The sequence below is a fragment of the Sparus aurata genome, chromosome 2, assembly GCF_900880675.1.
Source record: "Sparus aurata chromosome 2, fSpaAur1.1, whole genome shotgun sequence".
Taxonomy (NCBI): domain Eukaryota; kingdom Metazoa; phylum Chordata; class Actinopteri; order Spariformes; family Sparidae; genus Sparus; species Sparus aurata.
In genome coordinates, this window is record NC_044188.1 from 20,623,160 (window position 1) to 20,640,716 (window position 17,557).

Sequence of the window (17,557 nt, forward strand, 5' to 3'; positions counted from 1 at the left end):
TCCTTCAATTCTATGTTAAGCATGTTGCTCCATACGTGAGAAACAGATCAGTTGATGAGAATGAGAATCTCTTTCTACACAACGTTCCTATTTTCATGACTCACAGCTACATGGTTGGTGAAACTGACCACAAATGGCAGAGGTTCAAAACAGCAGTGAGCAATTTTATCGGGCGTTTATTGTGATCTGCAACACATGTCCCGTGAAACAACACTTCATAGACGAAACATCATCTGTCCTGGTGCTGGTGGTGCCGATGTGGGCAAAGACTCACGTTGTGCAGGGCTTACAGCCGGGCTCGTTGTTACTCGGGCTTTTGCAGCACTGCCAGGCTCCACTGGTGTAGTTCGACGGATGGAAGGTACTAAGACGTCCCTCATTGCAGCGACTGACCTGACCTAAGACCTCCAACCACTCGCTGGCCTCCACACAGTTTCCTGCTTGCACATACAGAGGCTTCTCAGAGTGGACCACCTGAAACATCTGGCACAAAAGACAAACGCTCATCATTTCCGGGTCACTACTTCAAGGCCATTTCTTAAACTCATTTATTGGGGTGTCAACAAATGCTCATGCGGCTAACATGAGGTAATACAATATCTTATCAACTGTATGTTTCAACTCGGTGAACTGGCTCTGGGGCTAAAGTTGTCATCACAAAAGGGGCCATACTTAAGAAGTGATGACTGGGCGCCTGAGGGGAATTGGCTTACATTTTTGCGGTTAAAGGCACTTTCATCCAGTTTCTCCACCGCCTTGATATTTTTGACATTGATGATGCAGAGGGCCTCTTTCCCTGAAAAGCAGAAGTTATTCTGTTTAACTTTTGTACAGAATAATACACAGTTACACTCAGAGGTAGTAAAAAACATATATATATATGTGATTGGCTGTTTCCTTGTGTGCTCCTTTGTAATAGCAGAAAATTTGAGGAGGTGTAAGTGAATTTTTTCTCCATGATCACATTTTACAACCTCCTAATTACAACCTAATCTATAGGAAGTAAGAAAAACTTTGTACATGAATTACGTTCTTAATATGCTTTGCTCAGTATGGGTTTTGTAAGGTGCCACAAGAATAAACAATACACCGAAGTTGCACACAACCAGACGCTGTGTGAACCAGCAAAATATGATAATACTGTAGCTGCCTTAACTGACATTTATTGGTACATCCACAGTGGAGCACTTACATTGTACTTACTGAGAGGGAGTTACAGCGTGCAGACTTTTTTATCCAGTTTTTTTTTGTGTGTTGCAAGAATAGTCAATCTTCCTTAATAACATTTCATTAATATTAATCACTTCCATTGGCCATGTTTGAGCAGACTGTAACTTGAAGTAAAAAATGAGACGTTCCCCATCTCTCTCATATCTCTCTCTATACAACTTTGTTGTATTGGACTGGCTCATGTTAATTAAGAAATGGAGATAGCTAACAAGCTAAAGACAGGCTGAGAGCACAACACAGAAGCTTAACAGATCCACTTTAATTTACAGTTATTTGGACATTATTAACACTTGTAACCACAAGTGTTAATAATGTCCAAATAACTGTAAATTAAAGTGTTTTGTTATGTCAGTTTAACTCATATTTATGAAGTGTTATTGAGGGAGAATGACTAGTCCAATCTAAGCATCTACTAAGGCCCAAACTGAGCAAAGCATTTTGAGATCATCACACACACAGTTAAAGTCTTTACTTTGGTGCCATCTGCTGGCTAAGAATGATACTGTGATAGAAGACAGCATGCAGCCATCTCCTGTTAGATTTATACTTCAAATTGTAGGTGAGATATATTAGATTAGAGTACGAGATGATAGAAACTGGTCTCACCTTTATGTTTGTGGTAGGAGAGCTCCCTGTTGGTCACTCTGAGCCATCTCTTCTTGAAGTTTCTCTTGCCCAGGCGTTTTCTTCCCTGAGCACGTTTCTGTACCTCCCTATGAATGGACACACACACACTGGATTAAGACTCAAGTGAAAAAAGAACCAGCCCCTTTTAATTATTTTGAGCATTATCTTTTTCTTTTTAAAATTACAAGGCTCTGATTGAAGATAAAAACACTGAAATAAATGAGAATTTCAAGCAAATAATTTATAAAAATGTAATGTTGTTTTGTGCAAAACTTTACTCCTCTATTTTCAAATCCATATCAAATTCTAAATTGCACTGCCGGTAATGTGAGAGCCAGTATTTATGGAGCTATCCCTCTCACTATTCCCGGTTAATATCACTACACTTCTAATCTGCTCTGCATGAGGCTCGGTGAGATTTACTGGACAAAGCGTTCCTTTGACCAAATGTTGATTTTTTTCTAAAGCAGCTTAAGTGTTCTTTAGCTTCAGTTACCGACACCAGTGACTTTTAACTGGTTGATGAAATAAGTAGGTCTACTTGTTATGAGCTCCCCCCTTCTGTGTTTTCTCCTACTCTGTTCTCTTTCCTTTCTCTCAGGTGCTGCTTATCAGGAAATTAGCAGTTTCAGTTTAGGGAGAGAAGTTCTGAGTCCGACAGCCAATTGTGTGGCTGGCCCAGTCTTCCTCAATCTTTTTGTTCATTTTGGCCAGGGCTACAGACTCCCATCATTCAGTTAATTTTGTTATTGTTTGTAAATCAACTTTCACTCTCTTTCGCAAGCTTGTTCTCAGGTATGGTGTCTTTATGGGTCACAAGGTAGAGCCAACTGTTTGTTTTACTCGTCATAATGAAATAAAATTTCCCCAGGAGAACATTTTGAAAATTTTGCAGCTAAAAGTTCTTCTTGCTGATCCTCCCCAGCCCCATGATGAACACTCACCCCTCCTTGAGAACCACCGCGTCCTCCAGTCCACTGGACTCCTTGCTGACGTTAGAGGAGATCTCATCAAGAAACTGAAGAACAGAATTGACAATGATGTCAGCGCTAACCATTTAGAATGATAAATTAATACATTAACATTATGTGTATTAGGAAAATACCTTTTTTACTTTTTCGATACACTTGTCTTCTTGGAATGATTTGAAGAAGTCGTACATGTAGGTTTCTTTGAAACTAGACTGTAAAAGAGAAACAAAAAATAAAATCAACATGTGGTAGATGTGAAAATACTGCATTTGGTAATGTGTCAATTACACAACACATACAGTAGACTATATTTAATAGTTTTCGTCTAAACAGAATTTTATTTTCTCACAAATGCCTTTTTCAATAAGTCATGACTCTTCATTATGAATAATGTTTTGCTTTAACTGGCTGAACAGAGTTTATCATCTTGACTGTTAATCTTACCAGTTTTTTTGACAAACTACCCCAGCTGCCCAGAGTCTGGATTGTTTTTGAAATCAGTGTGAGTGTGCGGGAAATCTCTGGATCCTTGAATCAAAGAAAACATATCATGACAAAATGTACTGTTAGTCAGATACAAATATGCCTTCCAGTATATTTATGAAACATTGAAGTATGGTGCCAGGGACATGCACTTACAGGATGGTGGGAACGGAGTTGGAAGGTGTGTGGAGAAAGAACGGCAACAGCGAAGAACCGCAGGAACACAAAGCTACTCACGGCCGAGTACTGAACATGTGGGTCACCTGCAGAGAAATGCAACATGCTAATAAAGGATTCTGGCCTCCCAAAGCAATTATCAAAAGCTGAATACATGCTGCAGCACATGATGAAATTAAAACATCAGAAAACATAGAAAATGTTTAGAACTTAATCAATTAATTGTAATATAATTTGTTCTGGTACTGATGTTCGCCAACATAGTTGGCACAGCATTCAGAGGAATAAAGAAATAACTCCATGAAGTGATGACTGATAAACACTGATCGTCACATGTCTGGATGGGTTTTGTTCTTGTTCTGGCATTTACCTGGGAATCGTTTGCAGGCCAAGTGTCTCAGTGACCTGAAGACATCACACATCAGTGGGGGACAGCTGGAACTGGACTGGGTGATGGAGGAAAAGACTTTCTGGACATAACCCTGCAGGTTTTCCTGCAGCGGTAACACAAACATTACTTTAGATATGTTTAATAAAAAGAGGAAAAAATATCTTGATGGTAAAAGTCACTGAGATCAACAATGATACAGTGGAGGTTTGTTTTATGATATGTTCTTATGTAAACATTTACTGTAGAAGCAAAAGATAAATCAGCCTGATCAAAACTAGTTTAGTGTATTTACCTTGTTGACCTCCACATTGTCTCCTTCCTTTAATTTATTGGGGTCTATCTCACATGTTTTGTTGGATTCACAGATCTATAAAAAAGGTTAAAAAGGACAAAAAAAGAACAAACACAAATCAATACTGAGATAACAGCACAGACTGAGATTGTGTATGTTTTGTGAAATTAGAATGAAAACAACAGGAGATGAGTTAGAGTACAGCACCCATTTAAAAACGTCAACAACAAAATGTATGTGTCCAAATGTATTTAATTACTCATGTAAAAAACTGAAATCAGATCAGAATCAATAAGCCACAAATGAACAACTGAGCAGAAAAGTATAACTTTAATATTCATGAATGTGGGCCATGTACAGAATCGTACTGAAAAAGGGTTCCAGTACAGTCAGTGCAGTGTTCTGTAACAACTCTAAACCTACAAATTAGGTCTGCACATCTGCTTATTTGTCACTGTTCAACTCGAGGTTTCCATACTGACCTCAGTGACTCATGGCACTCCCTGCCATATACACTGTGTGTGTGTGTGTGTGTGTGTGTGTGTGTGTGTGTGTGTGTGTGTGTGTGTGTATTCTTGTTACTCATACCTCATCTATTACAGGCTTCAGGGTAACCGCCAGGTAATTCTTTCCCACAATCTTCATCATGTCATCAATGCAGCGCGTTGCCAGTGAGTTGCCACGGAATATAGTGTTAGCCTCCCTGTGGGCACACAGAAACGTTCCAGCAACATTAGGACAACTTCTGACCACATTTGTTGACAAAAGATCATCACACACTTCTTTTTTTTAAATATATATTTAGTGCATTTGACAGTCCAGCCCAGTTATTAAGGAAAATACAGATCAGTGTTTTTATGTCCTTATTTCTGTAGTCATGCCATCATTCCTGCTTCAATTTCAGCATCTGGGTATGACATTTCATGCACCACACTAGTTTTACAATCAGGAGGACACAGTGAAGCTCTTGAATGGCTTTACAAGTTTATTGGAGTGAAATAAATTTAATAATATTTCTCAGATTCCCCCTTTAAATTTCTATTGTATTTCAGAGTTGCTTCCTGTTTCAAATTCAGCTTTGGTTACATTATCACAGCCAGAAGGAAGGATGGCAGAAATACCCAAGTTGTCATATAAAAAAGAGGAACTTAACTTAAACTCTTAATGGATAGGAGAAGTAAAAGTGTAGGTCATGACATTTATCTGTATAACTGTTTATGCATACCTACCTCTAACATAGGTGTGCATGTGTGAGTACTCACTGAGTGTTCTCCAGCTCCAGCGCTGCCACAGCAGAGACAAAAGGCACAAAGCGATTGTGGTGAAGCAGCAGTCGAACCGTCGGCAGCACAGCCTCGTATCGCTCTCGGCAGATATCCCCCAAGATGTGTGCTGCTGACGCCGAGATGGGCTAAAGGGGCAGACAGAGAGAGAAATTAACATTCATGTATGTGCTTTTAAACGTTTGCCCCTCCGTACTACAGTAACTTAAACCGTTTTCCTACCTTCACATCTGGGGATTTGAGCAGCAGGTTGCAGAGTGGTGTGTAGCAGGCAGATGGCAGCACCGTGTCTTCTATGTAGGTCAGCCTCAGACGCAAGGATCCCAAATCATCTGACTTGGACTTGCTGCCGTTGCCCTTGGGCTGGAGGAGATACCTGTGAAGACCACAAGGAGACACACATCATGTTACCGAGTTGTGTTGTGTGGAAAAACAAATACTCTTCAATCTCATAAGAAATGTAGCCTGATATTAAAACAGCATCAATATCAGTCTAATAATTTTAAGCTTCTACAGCTTTAAGAAAATAGAGGCTGATGGGAAGGTTGATCCTGTGCCCTGCAACCACCTGCTCAACACATCAGAAACCAACTGTAACAAATATTACAGGCAAAAAGGAGAGCTAAAAGGAAAAAAAAGGAGAGAACGCAGGACTTAATCTACCAAAGCTTTACTGCACTGGAGGAAAACATAATTATCAGTCAGCGTTTTGTTAAATGAAGACTCTTACGCCGGTGCCTTTTCTAAATATTGGATGGTTTCTGCATGAAAATACTATTCTGCATCAAAAAACAACAGCTGAACACACTTTTTGGACATAAACGCCTGGATACAGTACTTTGAAGCCCAAAACACAGTTCTCTGAAGTGTCATCAAGATGAAAGCAGCTCAAACTCTTCTTTTCCTACCTGTAAATGCTATACTGTCTTTGACATTAGCTTATTATTTTCCCAGCTGTTTCAATAATTATGTTGGACTGGATAACTTCCACTTAAAATTAAAGCTTTTATAGTGAACCTTGTTCAAGAGAGCATTGCTCATATTTCTGCAGCATGCATGTCTCTCTAAAGCCAACAGGTGGAGCAAAACACAGAATGTTTAAATGCAGAGTTGAGCTGCAGTGCTTCAAAAGGCTGCAGCCATATACTGTAGGCTCGTCCATAAGCTGCTTGATCTGTAATCATGGTACACAGGCAGAGAGACGCTTCCCTGAGCAAGTCAACAGATCACCTGTGCTGATTTCACCAAGCTGAACAGTTTTTATGTGTGCAAAATGGACGATTTCCAGCATAAACACAGGACATGAGGTACTGCCACCATGCAAAAAGCCACCCACGCACTCAACTCACAGCCCTCATGTACTCACAGATTGCTATCTGGCATAATCCCACATCACCTACACTGACGCAAAGCTAGGAGACACCCACACAATGGAAAAAACTGCTGAACACTGAGAAATCTAGGAAGATATTTAAAAAAACACCTTTTAAAAACAAAGGAAAACGAGTTCAGTATGTCCTGGTGGATAAGCAGGACAGAGTTCCTAAAAAGAAAGACTCCAAAGAATGGAGAGTTTAAAGAAGTGATCTGTTAAGAGGAAGATGACCGGGCCATGAGTCAGAGCCAGAGTGAACAATGTTGACAAGCTGGCTAGTTTTGTTTATTGCAAAAACTGTAATACATTATTAAGAAACAAACTCATCAGATTTAGTCAGGTATAGATAAAAAAAGTCCTAGACTAACTTCATCAATGTGCCTTATGTTTCCACAACACAATTAGATCTACCAAAAAAACTGTTTTTTATATAAACCCAGAAAGTCACATCTGTGGTGGTAAACAACCATGAGCCAGAAAGGTGTATGAATTCTTGACAGGCCTGTCAGTCTTCCATCTTCCATGGAAATCTATAATAGGCCTATTCATTTTCAGTCATGGGAAATAACAGTCTCGGCCTTTGGAATTCATATCTATACCAGAAGTAAGCGTGATCTACTCCAGAAGCTGTTGTCAAGACATGCTAAAAGGTTTAGATATCACAGAACAAAATTAGATTTTAAAATGTACATGATTTAAATCAAATTACAAAAGCATGATTTGTATTTTGTGAAGAATACATTCAAAATTAATGTCAAAGTTTGTTGAATCAGATAGAAATCAGTCAGGATCTGGAGTTATAAGGAACACTTTTGTTCTATACAATGTAGAAACACATTAATTGTATCTGTTAAAAAGCACATTGTCTCTTTATACTCTGGTAACGGCGTTGCATTTTTTACAACTATAGTACACAGTCAATGTTAGGAATTATAGTGCATTCATGTAGTGAAGAAATACAATTAGTTCTCGATTTGGAAAATTCATGTGATGGCCCCCTCAAGTTGAAAAAACAACAAAAATGTTCCTACAGGCCCCCTTTTGACGTTGGCAAACGAAAGTTAATGTTTGGCTAATGGTTAAAAACTGAAGAAGTTGTTAAACAAAAACCAGAACACATCAATGACAACAACAAAATCAACGAAATCAATCCATACATAATCCAAGATATGTATGGCATAATCCAAGTCTCTGAAAGCCCTGCGATCCCAGAATCAAGTGTGTTCACCCACTTCAGAGAGGTTGCATACTAACAATTTTAACTTAGTGTCTACAGTGATGACTGCAACTTTAAAAGGGTTTCAAATCAAATTGGGATCTCAGGATAAACAGAGAAATGGATCATGCCGGATGAGATGTGCAGAGTCACTTTATGCTTTATTTCTGCAGTCCCCATCTACTTGAGGTGTTTAGGACAATGTTGCTGTTTTGCAGTGAAACTCCAGAAATGTTTTGTGGACGACGGAACTTCGACCATCGTTCTATCAGCATGGGGGTGAGAAGATAATGACTGATATATGTTTTGGGGTGAACTTATGTTTTAAAAGATCATGAACAGGCCAAGTTCGGAAGAATGGCTTGCCAACACAGGAAATGGGACCATTCAAGGGGCATGTGAATGCAGGGTGGAAAGACCTCCTCTTCCGTCTAGTGCTTACCAGGCTTTGTGGATGTGGTCATCTCGCAGGACCTTGACAGGGACCCGCGTCTCCCCCAGAAACACATCCTGAGCCAGATTCTCATTGTTCCACAAATCAACTCTGCAAAGGGAGAAAATGAAAACTGAGGAAGGTATTTGATCTATGAAAATATATCATCAAACTACACATGCATCATGTACGATATAATTCAGTTGCTCTGTGTGTGTGTGTTCAGCACAAACACATAATATCACCCCGTTCAAATACGGTAAAAAGGGACACAATAAATATCACTACTGAGTGGTGCTTACCTGCTTGGTGCTTAAAAGCAAACACAAGACCCGTGCAATGAAACCACCTCAAATCCAAACCTCAAAACCATGCATGAGTGTTTACCTTTGAATCTGTCTAGTCTTACCCAGTGAGCTATGAGTCCACTGTGATGGACGCCTCACATATCCTTAACCAGAAACCCAAGGCTCTCTATCAGTAGTCAGAACACACCAGATCTAGATTCACTTTTTTGTCCGCAAGTTGTTAAGAAATAATTTTTCTTCTGACAAGACCATAGAGGGGAAATGAGAGGGAGAGAAAGAGAGACTGAAAGTGAAACAAACATGAAAGAAGAAAAAAACGGTGACTTACTTAAGCTCAAGTTTTTCAATGTCCTCCTCCTCTACTTGGAAATGAGACTTTTTAGCGTAGCTGCTGGACCGTGTGACCTGACGGGGAACATGTTGAGGCTTATTCATAGGCTTACTTATACATGTAGAGTATTTTATTCAAGGAATGTCACAGTAATGCAATCGAATGGTCATATTAAACCTATGATGTGGCAAAACAGCAAAAACATGTACCTCAAAGAAGAAGGTCTCTTCAAATTGAGGGTTGCTGGTTTTCTTCTTTACCTTTGTTTTCCTTTGGTCAGACCTGGGGAGACATAACAGAAACTCTGATAGTCACACTTTAAAAAACTTTCCCTGCTGTGATTTTTTACTGACAAAAAAATAAGTAAATAAGTTGTTTTATTTTTGCTCATCTAGCTTTTTGTCTTTAAACTGTAAATTTTAATTCTTCGCTTTATGTGTGACAGAACTTTAAATAGAGTCCCAATTATTATACTAGTTATGTAAGTAAGACAAGTCAAAAGGTGCACTCAACACTTCTATACTTGCAGCATGTTAATAATATCATCTTATGTGTTTGTTGTCAGGAAATCCCAGCTTCCTTTGGTATATGTGTGGCATTTAGACTTACCTGGCAGGTCCAACTAGTGACACGGTGGCATAGGGGTCACAGTTCTGCCCACTGATCAAAGGCAGTCCCTGGCACTCTATTATCCTAGAGGAGGTCATAATGACATAGGGAGGCACACCGTTAATAAAATACTGTGGACAAGAACATTTGTTTAGAAAGCATATCCTCAGTAACAAGTTAATGTACATTATTACCATCAAGTAGTAGTCAGAAATATTTGTTTTATTTACATAGTTAAGTTGTGAAAAAAGGAACGTAAATTAAAAAAGGAGAAGGGATTAGATCATTTCTATTTGCTTAAACTATATTAATCAATATAACAAACACAGATCATTGATTAGATTTTTTAAATTAATTATTTCTAAAATTACACACTTAAAAAAGGACGCTTTTTCACAAAAAAAAAGTGAATACGCAGTTCAATATTTTATATTTTTGTGGAAAATGGGGGGAGACCAAATCTAATAAACATTTATGACATTTAAAAATGGAAATATAATCTTAAAAACAAGTTTTGTCATAACTTGGTATGATAAAGCTAACATTATACAGTTGTGCCCTCTTCATGCAGTGTTGATTTATGTATCAGTGTTTTCATCCAGTTTATCAGTTCTGAGACGTGCTTAATCTGGCATTAATTGTCAAGATCATCATTTTAAAAAACAACTCTGTTGCCAAGTTCTCACACACGTCATTATTAAAGTGTCTGCTCCAACAGAATGTATAGTGCTGCTATAGTGCTGCTACTGCAGTCTTCATTTAGAAGCAGTGCTTTGCCCTCATGTTCAGCTCGTGTCACACAGGGACCACTGCTTTTTTCACTAATGTTTCAGGTGACAACAAACAGACACTGTAGGCACCCTAAACAGGATGTGGCTGCTAAGCACGAGTCACCAGAGAATAAGAATGAATTCAGTCCAACGCTAAATGGAGCCAGAGGGAGAAAGCAAGCAGAGCCAATGTCAGGATGTTTGTGCATAGTCTTCCAGGGTGTCATGACATTATTCCCTATAGCCTCCTTTGCATCTTGTTCTTAACTCGGGCACAACTCGCTCTCCGCGGAAATATCTGGTGACTAATCATACTGCAACAAGCTAACTAAAAGTGTGCAAATGATAAGCTTAACCCCCTTTGGTTTTAGCTTCGTCTGATCAGTAGAGAAAAAGCGAAAAAAAAGGGGCCTGCAGCGTTCATCGTGTGCGCATACATGGTGATAGCTAACAGCGAGCAGGTGACAGCTTGAGCAAACAATCCAAGTTACACAGTGAATGACGGCAGCAGAAAACCACAGCGGTTGCAGTGTGAGAAGCACAGGCTTCCTGCTCAGATGCCATCACTTCCACCTCATAACCCTGTTCTGCAAATATGAATGGGGGATGCAAAACAACATAAACAGCGTGAGGTCTGAAACACACACTCATATACGTGTAGGTGCGCTTTGCGTGCTAAACCTCAACCTTCATTGAGCACTTCTCTTTTGAGCAGACACCCCTCCTCTGTCATTGTTTGGTAAAAGTTTTAGCGTGTGACAATTTATTATATTTAGTTTTGTAAGAAATATTTTTATTCAGCCAACTAAGTAAGATTGCACATTAGGAAACACTTTGTAATAAATAGATAAGATATATAAAGAAATCCCTTCACAAACAGAAAAGTCCAAAACCAAAAAAAGTAGTGGATCATGTGGAATAAAATAAGCCTTTACTTTCTCAAGATTCAAAAAATATCATGAGGTCTTAGGTGGGGCTGGGACGTTCCAGTTTAATAAAATTCTTCTTGTTGCCAATAATGATACATATACTATAATATTGTTTGATTTAAAGTTCTGCGATGGTGGTTTTTTCAACATCTAATCACACTAGGTCGACAGATCAAGGCACATCCAGGATATGTGAATAAAGTAGGCCTGGAGCACCATGACATCCATCACAAGTCTTGTTGAAATGAGGATATATTGTAGAGGGTTTGGCTTTTAAATAGTGGATATAATGGAGGACATTCAATTGAATTAAGCCGAGTCTGGCACAAGAGGTACTTCCATTTATTATTTTCTCAGCAGCATCCCAAGTTTTCTCTGGGAAAGATTCCCCAGCTTTTATTTCCAAGTCTACTCTGGTCCTAATCAAGGCAAAAGCGTCAAAATGACAGCAATACAGGATGTCTGACAAAGAGGGAGAGAGAAAAGATCTGAGCCCTAAATTTAGAGGAGATTTTAGATTCTGGGCCTGAGCAAAGTCTGTAATCTAAAAAATATCGAACTCTGTTTTAATGAGGAAGGTAGAATGTTTTTAACAGATTGTTGAAATTTGCAAATGTACAACCAATGTATAGGTCCTTCTGATTAGTAAAGCCTGAAGTCAAAAACTCGCCGGGTTACTGCACATTATTGGGCTCAAGTTTTAAAGCTCAGTCGCTCTGACGATCTCCCGAGGTTTAGCAAACACATCATTTCCATCAACATCTTGGACAATTTTCCATCTCTCCCACACATTTCTGCAGCACACTATTCTGAGCCTGTGAAGTTTTTACCAGAAGCCGTGAATCTTGCAAAGTTAATCAGTGGAAGCACTTATTTGGTTTAATCTGCAGTTTTTGAAATTCTATCTTGATTTCAAATTCCCTGCTAACATTCCCATTTCATAAGACAACCAACTGGATCAGAGCTCACTTGATTGGCAACAAGGGAACCTTGGTACTCACCGGACAACTAAGTGTTGGCCTATTTGGCCGGTCTCTGTGATCAGTTCATTCAAACGCATCTCCAAGTGAACCTTACCCTGTTGAACATAAGGAGAGGAGATCGCCCAGTGAGAAATTAGAAATGATTCAAATCATGAGATCTCAGTCTTCCACCAGGGCACAAGTAAAAAGTTTCAAGCTGAATCCCAAGTTATGTGTAGGCTGTAAAAGAACATTGATAAAGTGGGCTGCAGTATGGGCTTGTGAGAAAATGAGCATGTCAAATGCAATTCCTTCAACCCTCATCATTTTATTACATATATGTAAAAACAAATTTCGATTTCTCTATCCGTTAATTCTTTTTATTCTCTCCACCTGCGGCCAGGCTCAGCCTCCTGTTTCATGTCGTTTTAGGTTAATGGAGGGACCATATGACAAGAGCCACAGCAGCTGTGAATTTTGTCATCACTCAGAAGGCTCTTTACGGGGTCGGATGTGGTGAAGGCTGCCGGTCTCGCCTTCGGAAGTGTCAGAGAGAGAGTGAGAGAGTGAGAGAGTGAGCGAGAGAGAATGAGCGAGAGAGCCCGAGCAAGAGAGAGAGTGAGAGAGAGAGAAAGAGAGAGATAAACAAAACGCCCACACACTTGCACTCTGTCTCTGCAATTCAGCACTTGGCTGAGATGGCGAGTAGTTCTTTCTGATGCAAGATAGGCCTTAAAGCCAATATGATCTTGACTAGATCCAAATGAGCCCATATCATAAGCAAATTAACACTCACATTACACCCATCTTCCTTTGAGGAAATAATATGACTGAAAAAGTGTGTATCGTTCTCCTAGCACTGCAGTCTTCTTCATTAGCTGCACAGGTAGACTGGAATATGTGCTAACAGTGCTCACAGGGTACACACACAACCCTCTGTTTGACTACAAACCAAAGCAGCGAGGCATTGCAATAACACCTCCATCGCTCACTGATGTAACTTTGCAGTTGAAAGTGTCTACTTGTGAGTGAATCAGTGTAGCAGCACATACCCAGAATAGTCTGGCGTGGGCTAATGGCAGCTAGAGTCAACACGTTAGCTACAGCAGCACAGAAGTGGTAGTGTAGCTGTAGTTTCACCCAGCGCAAACCAGACCACAAAAACTGATCTGATCAAAGAAATGTACAGTTGAAATAGAACAACCCACATATATGGCCTAAATGTGATAGAAACTAGAACTGCAGCCCTGAAAAAAAGATCAATAAAATGCTGAAAAACAAAGAAGAAAAGACAGTTTCAACACATGAAGACAAAAAAAAAAAAACTTGTTAGACTAAATTACGGTCTTTCTGTTTAGCAGCGCTGCTTGATACAAAGGTGCTGCAAATTGGTACAGTAATAATACATTAAAGAGAAAGGTTCATTCTGCTGTGAAGCAAATGCAATTCAAATGCTGTTTAAAGAGAAAAGAGTACATGTATGTATGTGTATGTAATCAACTGTATAAGCATCACTGGCAAATGTGAACTCTGTGTATGTGTTATGATATAATGAGGTATTTGAGTTTGTACATTGACAGAATGGATATCATATAATCTAGACTTTTTTAAAATGTATTTTCCCATGTCTGTATTTTTCAATGCTATTGACAATGTTTTAAAAAAACAGCATCATCCAGGAGGATTATGTGATGAGGAGTCACGTTTCCCTGCCTCATTTTTGTCTAGATTTCAGGAAAAATTATGTGTCGCCTTGGTACCAGTCTGGTAATTCATAATAAAAGTAAGCAAGAGTAAGTATTACCTACTTACTATTCTAGTGAAGAAAAAGGTTTTACCACATGCAACCACAGTGTAGACAATGTGCCTCCTGTTTCCACCGACACACGCACGCCCAGTTTACGTGAATGGTCAGGTGATATGCATTTTCAGGCATGTTAGCATGGATAGAGATCAGATTTGAATTGGTGCTAAAAATACTCATCTAGACAGAGATCATCTTGTTTTAAAATAAGAAGGCATAAGTGTGGATATAGCCTCGTGGTTTTCAAACTTCTTGTGTCCAAAAGGCAATTTAAAATTTCAAGGCACACCTGTTTTCATACCCATGCAAAATAGCCTCTGTAGCATGTTATCTTATCAGTTCACCTTTATTCATTTATTTTTTACTGAATGAAGTTTGCCTCTGTATTAGGAAATGGATGTGTACAAAGGACTAATATGGTAAATTAAAAACTCAGTAATATTTGTTGCATAGTTCAGTAATAATGTATGGCTGTAAAAAAACATCCCATGCCACATCTGAACTTGCCGCATAGCACACGAGCGTACCACTGATATAGCCAGTAGCGTCAGTATGATAGTCATCAATGAATGCTTCAGCCGCAAACTAACTTTAGCCAACTGCAACCAGTTTTACAAAACGTCTTTGTCTTCATTTACACAACAAAATTGTTTATTAAGTAATTCATAGCCCATTCGATGACATTAGTTGAAAAGCACAGAGTATTGATACCATCAGAATATCTCCTCGTGGGCTTTGGGCAGGTTGTCATACTGGTTCGATAAAACATTGGCTACCTGTATTTTAGGCTGTACTGGTTCTATTTGTATCATATAATAAGATGGAAATTAGTTGTTGACAGATGCTTCATGAATCTTATCCAGACTTTTAAAACAACATTGGTTGTACATTTAGGACAAATTTACATCTTGCAGGAGAGAAAAAAACAGTGAACATATACTGCTAGCATGCCAAAAACATAATCTCATCTTCCACAGGTGTGACTCGCAAGTGTATACAATGTGCAAACATTTGCACTCTCATCCTCTTAAGCAATAAGAGTGGATCTCAAAGTGATTAAGAGGACCTATGATGGAGTTCAAGGCGGTGCCCAGCAAAAAAAGGGAATAATTCATTTCCACTATAATTTCATCATAGGTAGAACAATGACAGAAAGTTTGACTATTTAGGTCATGGGCTTTCTGTAATAATACGTCTAAAAGCAAAAATATCAGACTGTGGTCTATGGTCTACTTTGTGTTAGAGTTTTTCAAACTTTTTCACGTCAAAGACCTCTAAACTGAGATTAAGGGTTCTTGTTTTAATCTCAAGAACACTCAGTAATACTTTAAGTCTTGCATATTGGATTTTATTTTAATTTCTTCAATGGGTACTGACAGTAAGAGCCAATCGGTGAACAGAGTTGAGCCTGTCTCAGGATTTCAAACTGTGAGAAACACGCCAGCTTGGACAGAGACTATTAAACCTTACTTTGACATGGAAATTATCTTATCTGTATGCAAATTTTAGATAACGTGTGAGTGAGTTTCCTGCTTGTTATGTTGGGGTGCTGCAAGTTGTGAAAGCGTACATCCCCTGAGACCGGAGGGAGTGGTGCAGCATCATTATCAATAACATTAATGGTAATTAAGTTCAAGCACGTGGAAATGAAAGTCAAACACGCAGTCAAATACTGATCAAAATCATGACGAAAATTGACAGTCAGTTTTTCATTTCAACAGTGAACTAAAAATTACCTGAACTTCTGAGTTAGGATCTACTGGGTGAAGGCTAAACCAGTGCTCCTTCCCACTGTATTTACACAGGTCATCCTTCCTGATTGACACCTTGCCTGTGAAAAGACAAACATGCACACATTAAACTACAACTCATCCACTCAAATGAGAAAATATACTTCTGTAAGTGCCTTATTTAATGCAGCTTACCAACAGGTAGTTCCCTTTGGAAAACGCTCTTGGCATAAACATAGAAGGATAAACACTGAAACGGACGTGGGATCTCAAAGTAGAAGTCCTCTCCGTAGAAAGGGCTGTAAATAAAGTAAGAGGTTTAAATTAGCAAACATGGCTGAATCCTTCGGGGTGAGAATGTGTTTAGTAGCCTAAGAGGTGTGAGGTTTGATAAACTGTGACCAGATTAAGAGCTATCGCCTGATTTCCTCATTCAAGCCGTTACAGTAGTCTACAACTAGTCTGTTTGATAAATGCTACACTGGAAAACGAAGTTTAAACAATCACATTTATTTAGAACTTTATCAAAAATAAATCTTATCAATTTCAACAAGTTGGAAAACACAGCCAATTTATTTCACCTGATACCAATGTAAAAATTTAATTAGGATTAAATAAAGAATTAGGATTAGAATATGTGTTTTAATGCTACACCATGAGCACCTTATTATCTCAGTTTGCACCTGTGCGTAGTGAAGATGCCTAACACACAACTTTATCTTCCCCAGTTGGCCCTTGACTCTTGGCAAATAACCACAGCAGTGGGCATTGGTAAAGACCCACTGCATGACTTGCATTTCCTGGTCCGTCAACACTCATGTCTGCTGCTCTACTAGCTCTATAGTATCATATCACTGTATCCAACCTTTGCAAAAAATGTTTGGACAGACAAAGACAGTGACATATAGTAGCTGTTGACTGCAGCTAAAACATGCTAAAGTACTGTGTGCAACAGAAAAAGTGTTACACGGTTGTACACAGTGTTGCATGCAGTTACAATCTTTTCATGCTGTCTGTATATTAAAATATATTAAATCAAATCTTTGATGTCCACCTGACCTATTCATATATTAACAAATCATGTGATCAGTAAATCAAATTCCTCATGTGCTGAACTGCTGTTTGCTTATTACAATTATCTAATTAATCAGACACAAGGCTGTATTTTATGGCCATAGATTAAGTAGGAAAAATTGACAATCACTGATTTAACTGCACCAGGCAAAGTGTAATAACATTATTATATTTGAGCATAATCATGAACACACAGGATTTGTTAATTTACTGGAAAATGAACTGTCTGAGCAGAAGGTGGACAACACAGGGTGCCCTTATGACTCATCAGCCTTGTGGGGAATGTTCTTGCTATGTTGTGTGTCACTTTTGCCATCCATTCACTCCACAACCTCTCTTGTCATTTCGTTAATATGCAGCTTAACAGTGTACAAGGCCTGTAACAATTATCAGTGAAGTCTCATTTGTGTTATGTTCCTGTACGCCATCAAATTAAATGGGAAAATACAAAATATGACAAAAAAAAATCGTGCAAAGTATAAAAAAAAAATGGGCTGACTTAGGTTTTTAAAGTGCTGAAAAATGTAGTTTTGGGAAGAAACAAATAGCAGAGCTAAAAAGG

At 38.8% G+C, this 17,557-nt stretch overlaps 1 protein-coding gene across 2 annotated transcripts in view; it reads right to left on the minus strand.

Moving 5' to 3' along the window:
• Nucleotides 1–17,557, minus strand: part of rasa2 (RAS p21 protein activator 2) — a 28,231-nt gene that overhangs the window by 3,096 nt on the left and 7,578 nt on the right. The window contains exons 3-21 of one of the 2 annotated variants that reach the window (XM_030395475.1): nt 16,117–16,220; nt 15,928–16,022; nt 12,427–12,503; nt 9,727–9,810; nt 9,327–9,399; nt 9,115–9,191; nt 8,488–8,589; nt 5,677–5,830; nt 5,434–5,582; nt 4,760–4,874; nt 4,172–4,246; nt 3,859–3,982; nt 3,468–3,574; nt 3,273–3,356; nt 2,963–3,040; nt 2,802–2,875; nt 1,837–1,943; nt 714–796; nt 275–483 (exon numbers count right to left, since the gene is read on the minus strand). In XM_030395475.1, the coding sequence (XP_030251335.1) occupies nt 275–483; nt 714–796; nt 1,837–1,943; nt 2,802–2,875; nt 2,963–3,040; nt 3,273–3,356; nt 3,468–3,574; nt 3,859–3,982; nt 4,172–4,246; nt 4,760–4,874; nt 5,434–5,582; nt 5,677–5,830; nt 8,488–8,589; nt 9,115–9,191; nt 9,327–9,399; nt 9,727–9,810; nt 12,427–12,503; nt 15,928–16,022; nt 16,117–16,220 (1,971 nt within the window). Of the gene's footprint in view, nt 1–274; nt 484–713; nt 797–1,836; nt 1,944–2,801; nt 2,876–2,962; nt 3,041–3,272; nt 3,357–3,467; nt 3,575–3,858; nt 3,983–4,171; nt 4,247–4,759; nt 4,875–5,433; nt 5,583–5,676; nt 5,831–8,487; nt 8,590–9,114; nt 9,192–9,326; nt 9,400–9,726; nt 9,811–12,426; nt 12,504–12,780; nt 12,899–15,927; nt 16,023–16,116; nt 16,221–17,557 lie in introns of those variants that run through there. The other variant, XM_030395484.1, reaches the window with a different exon arrangement.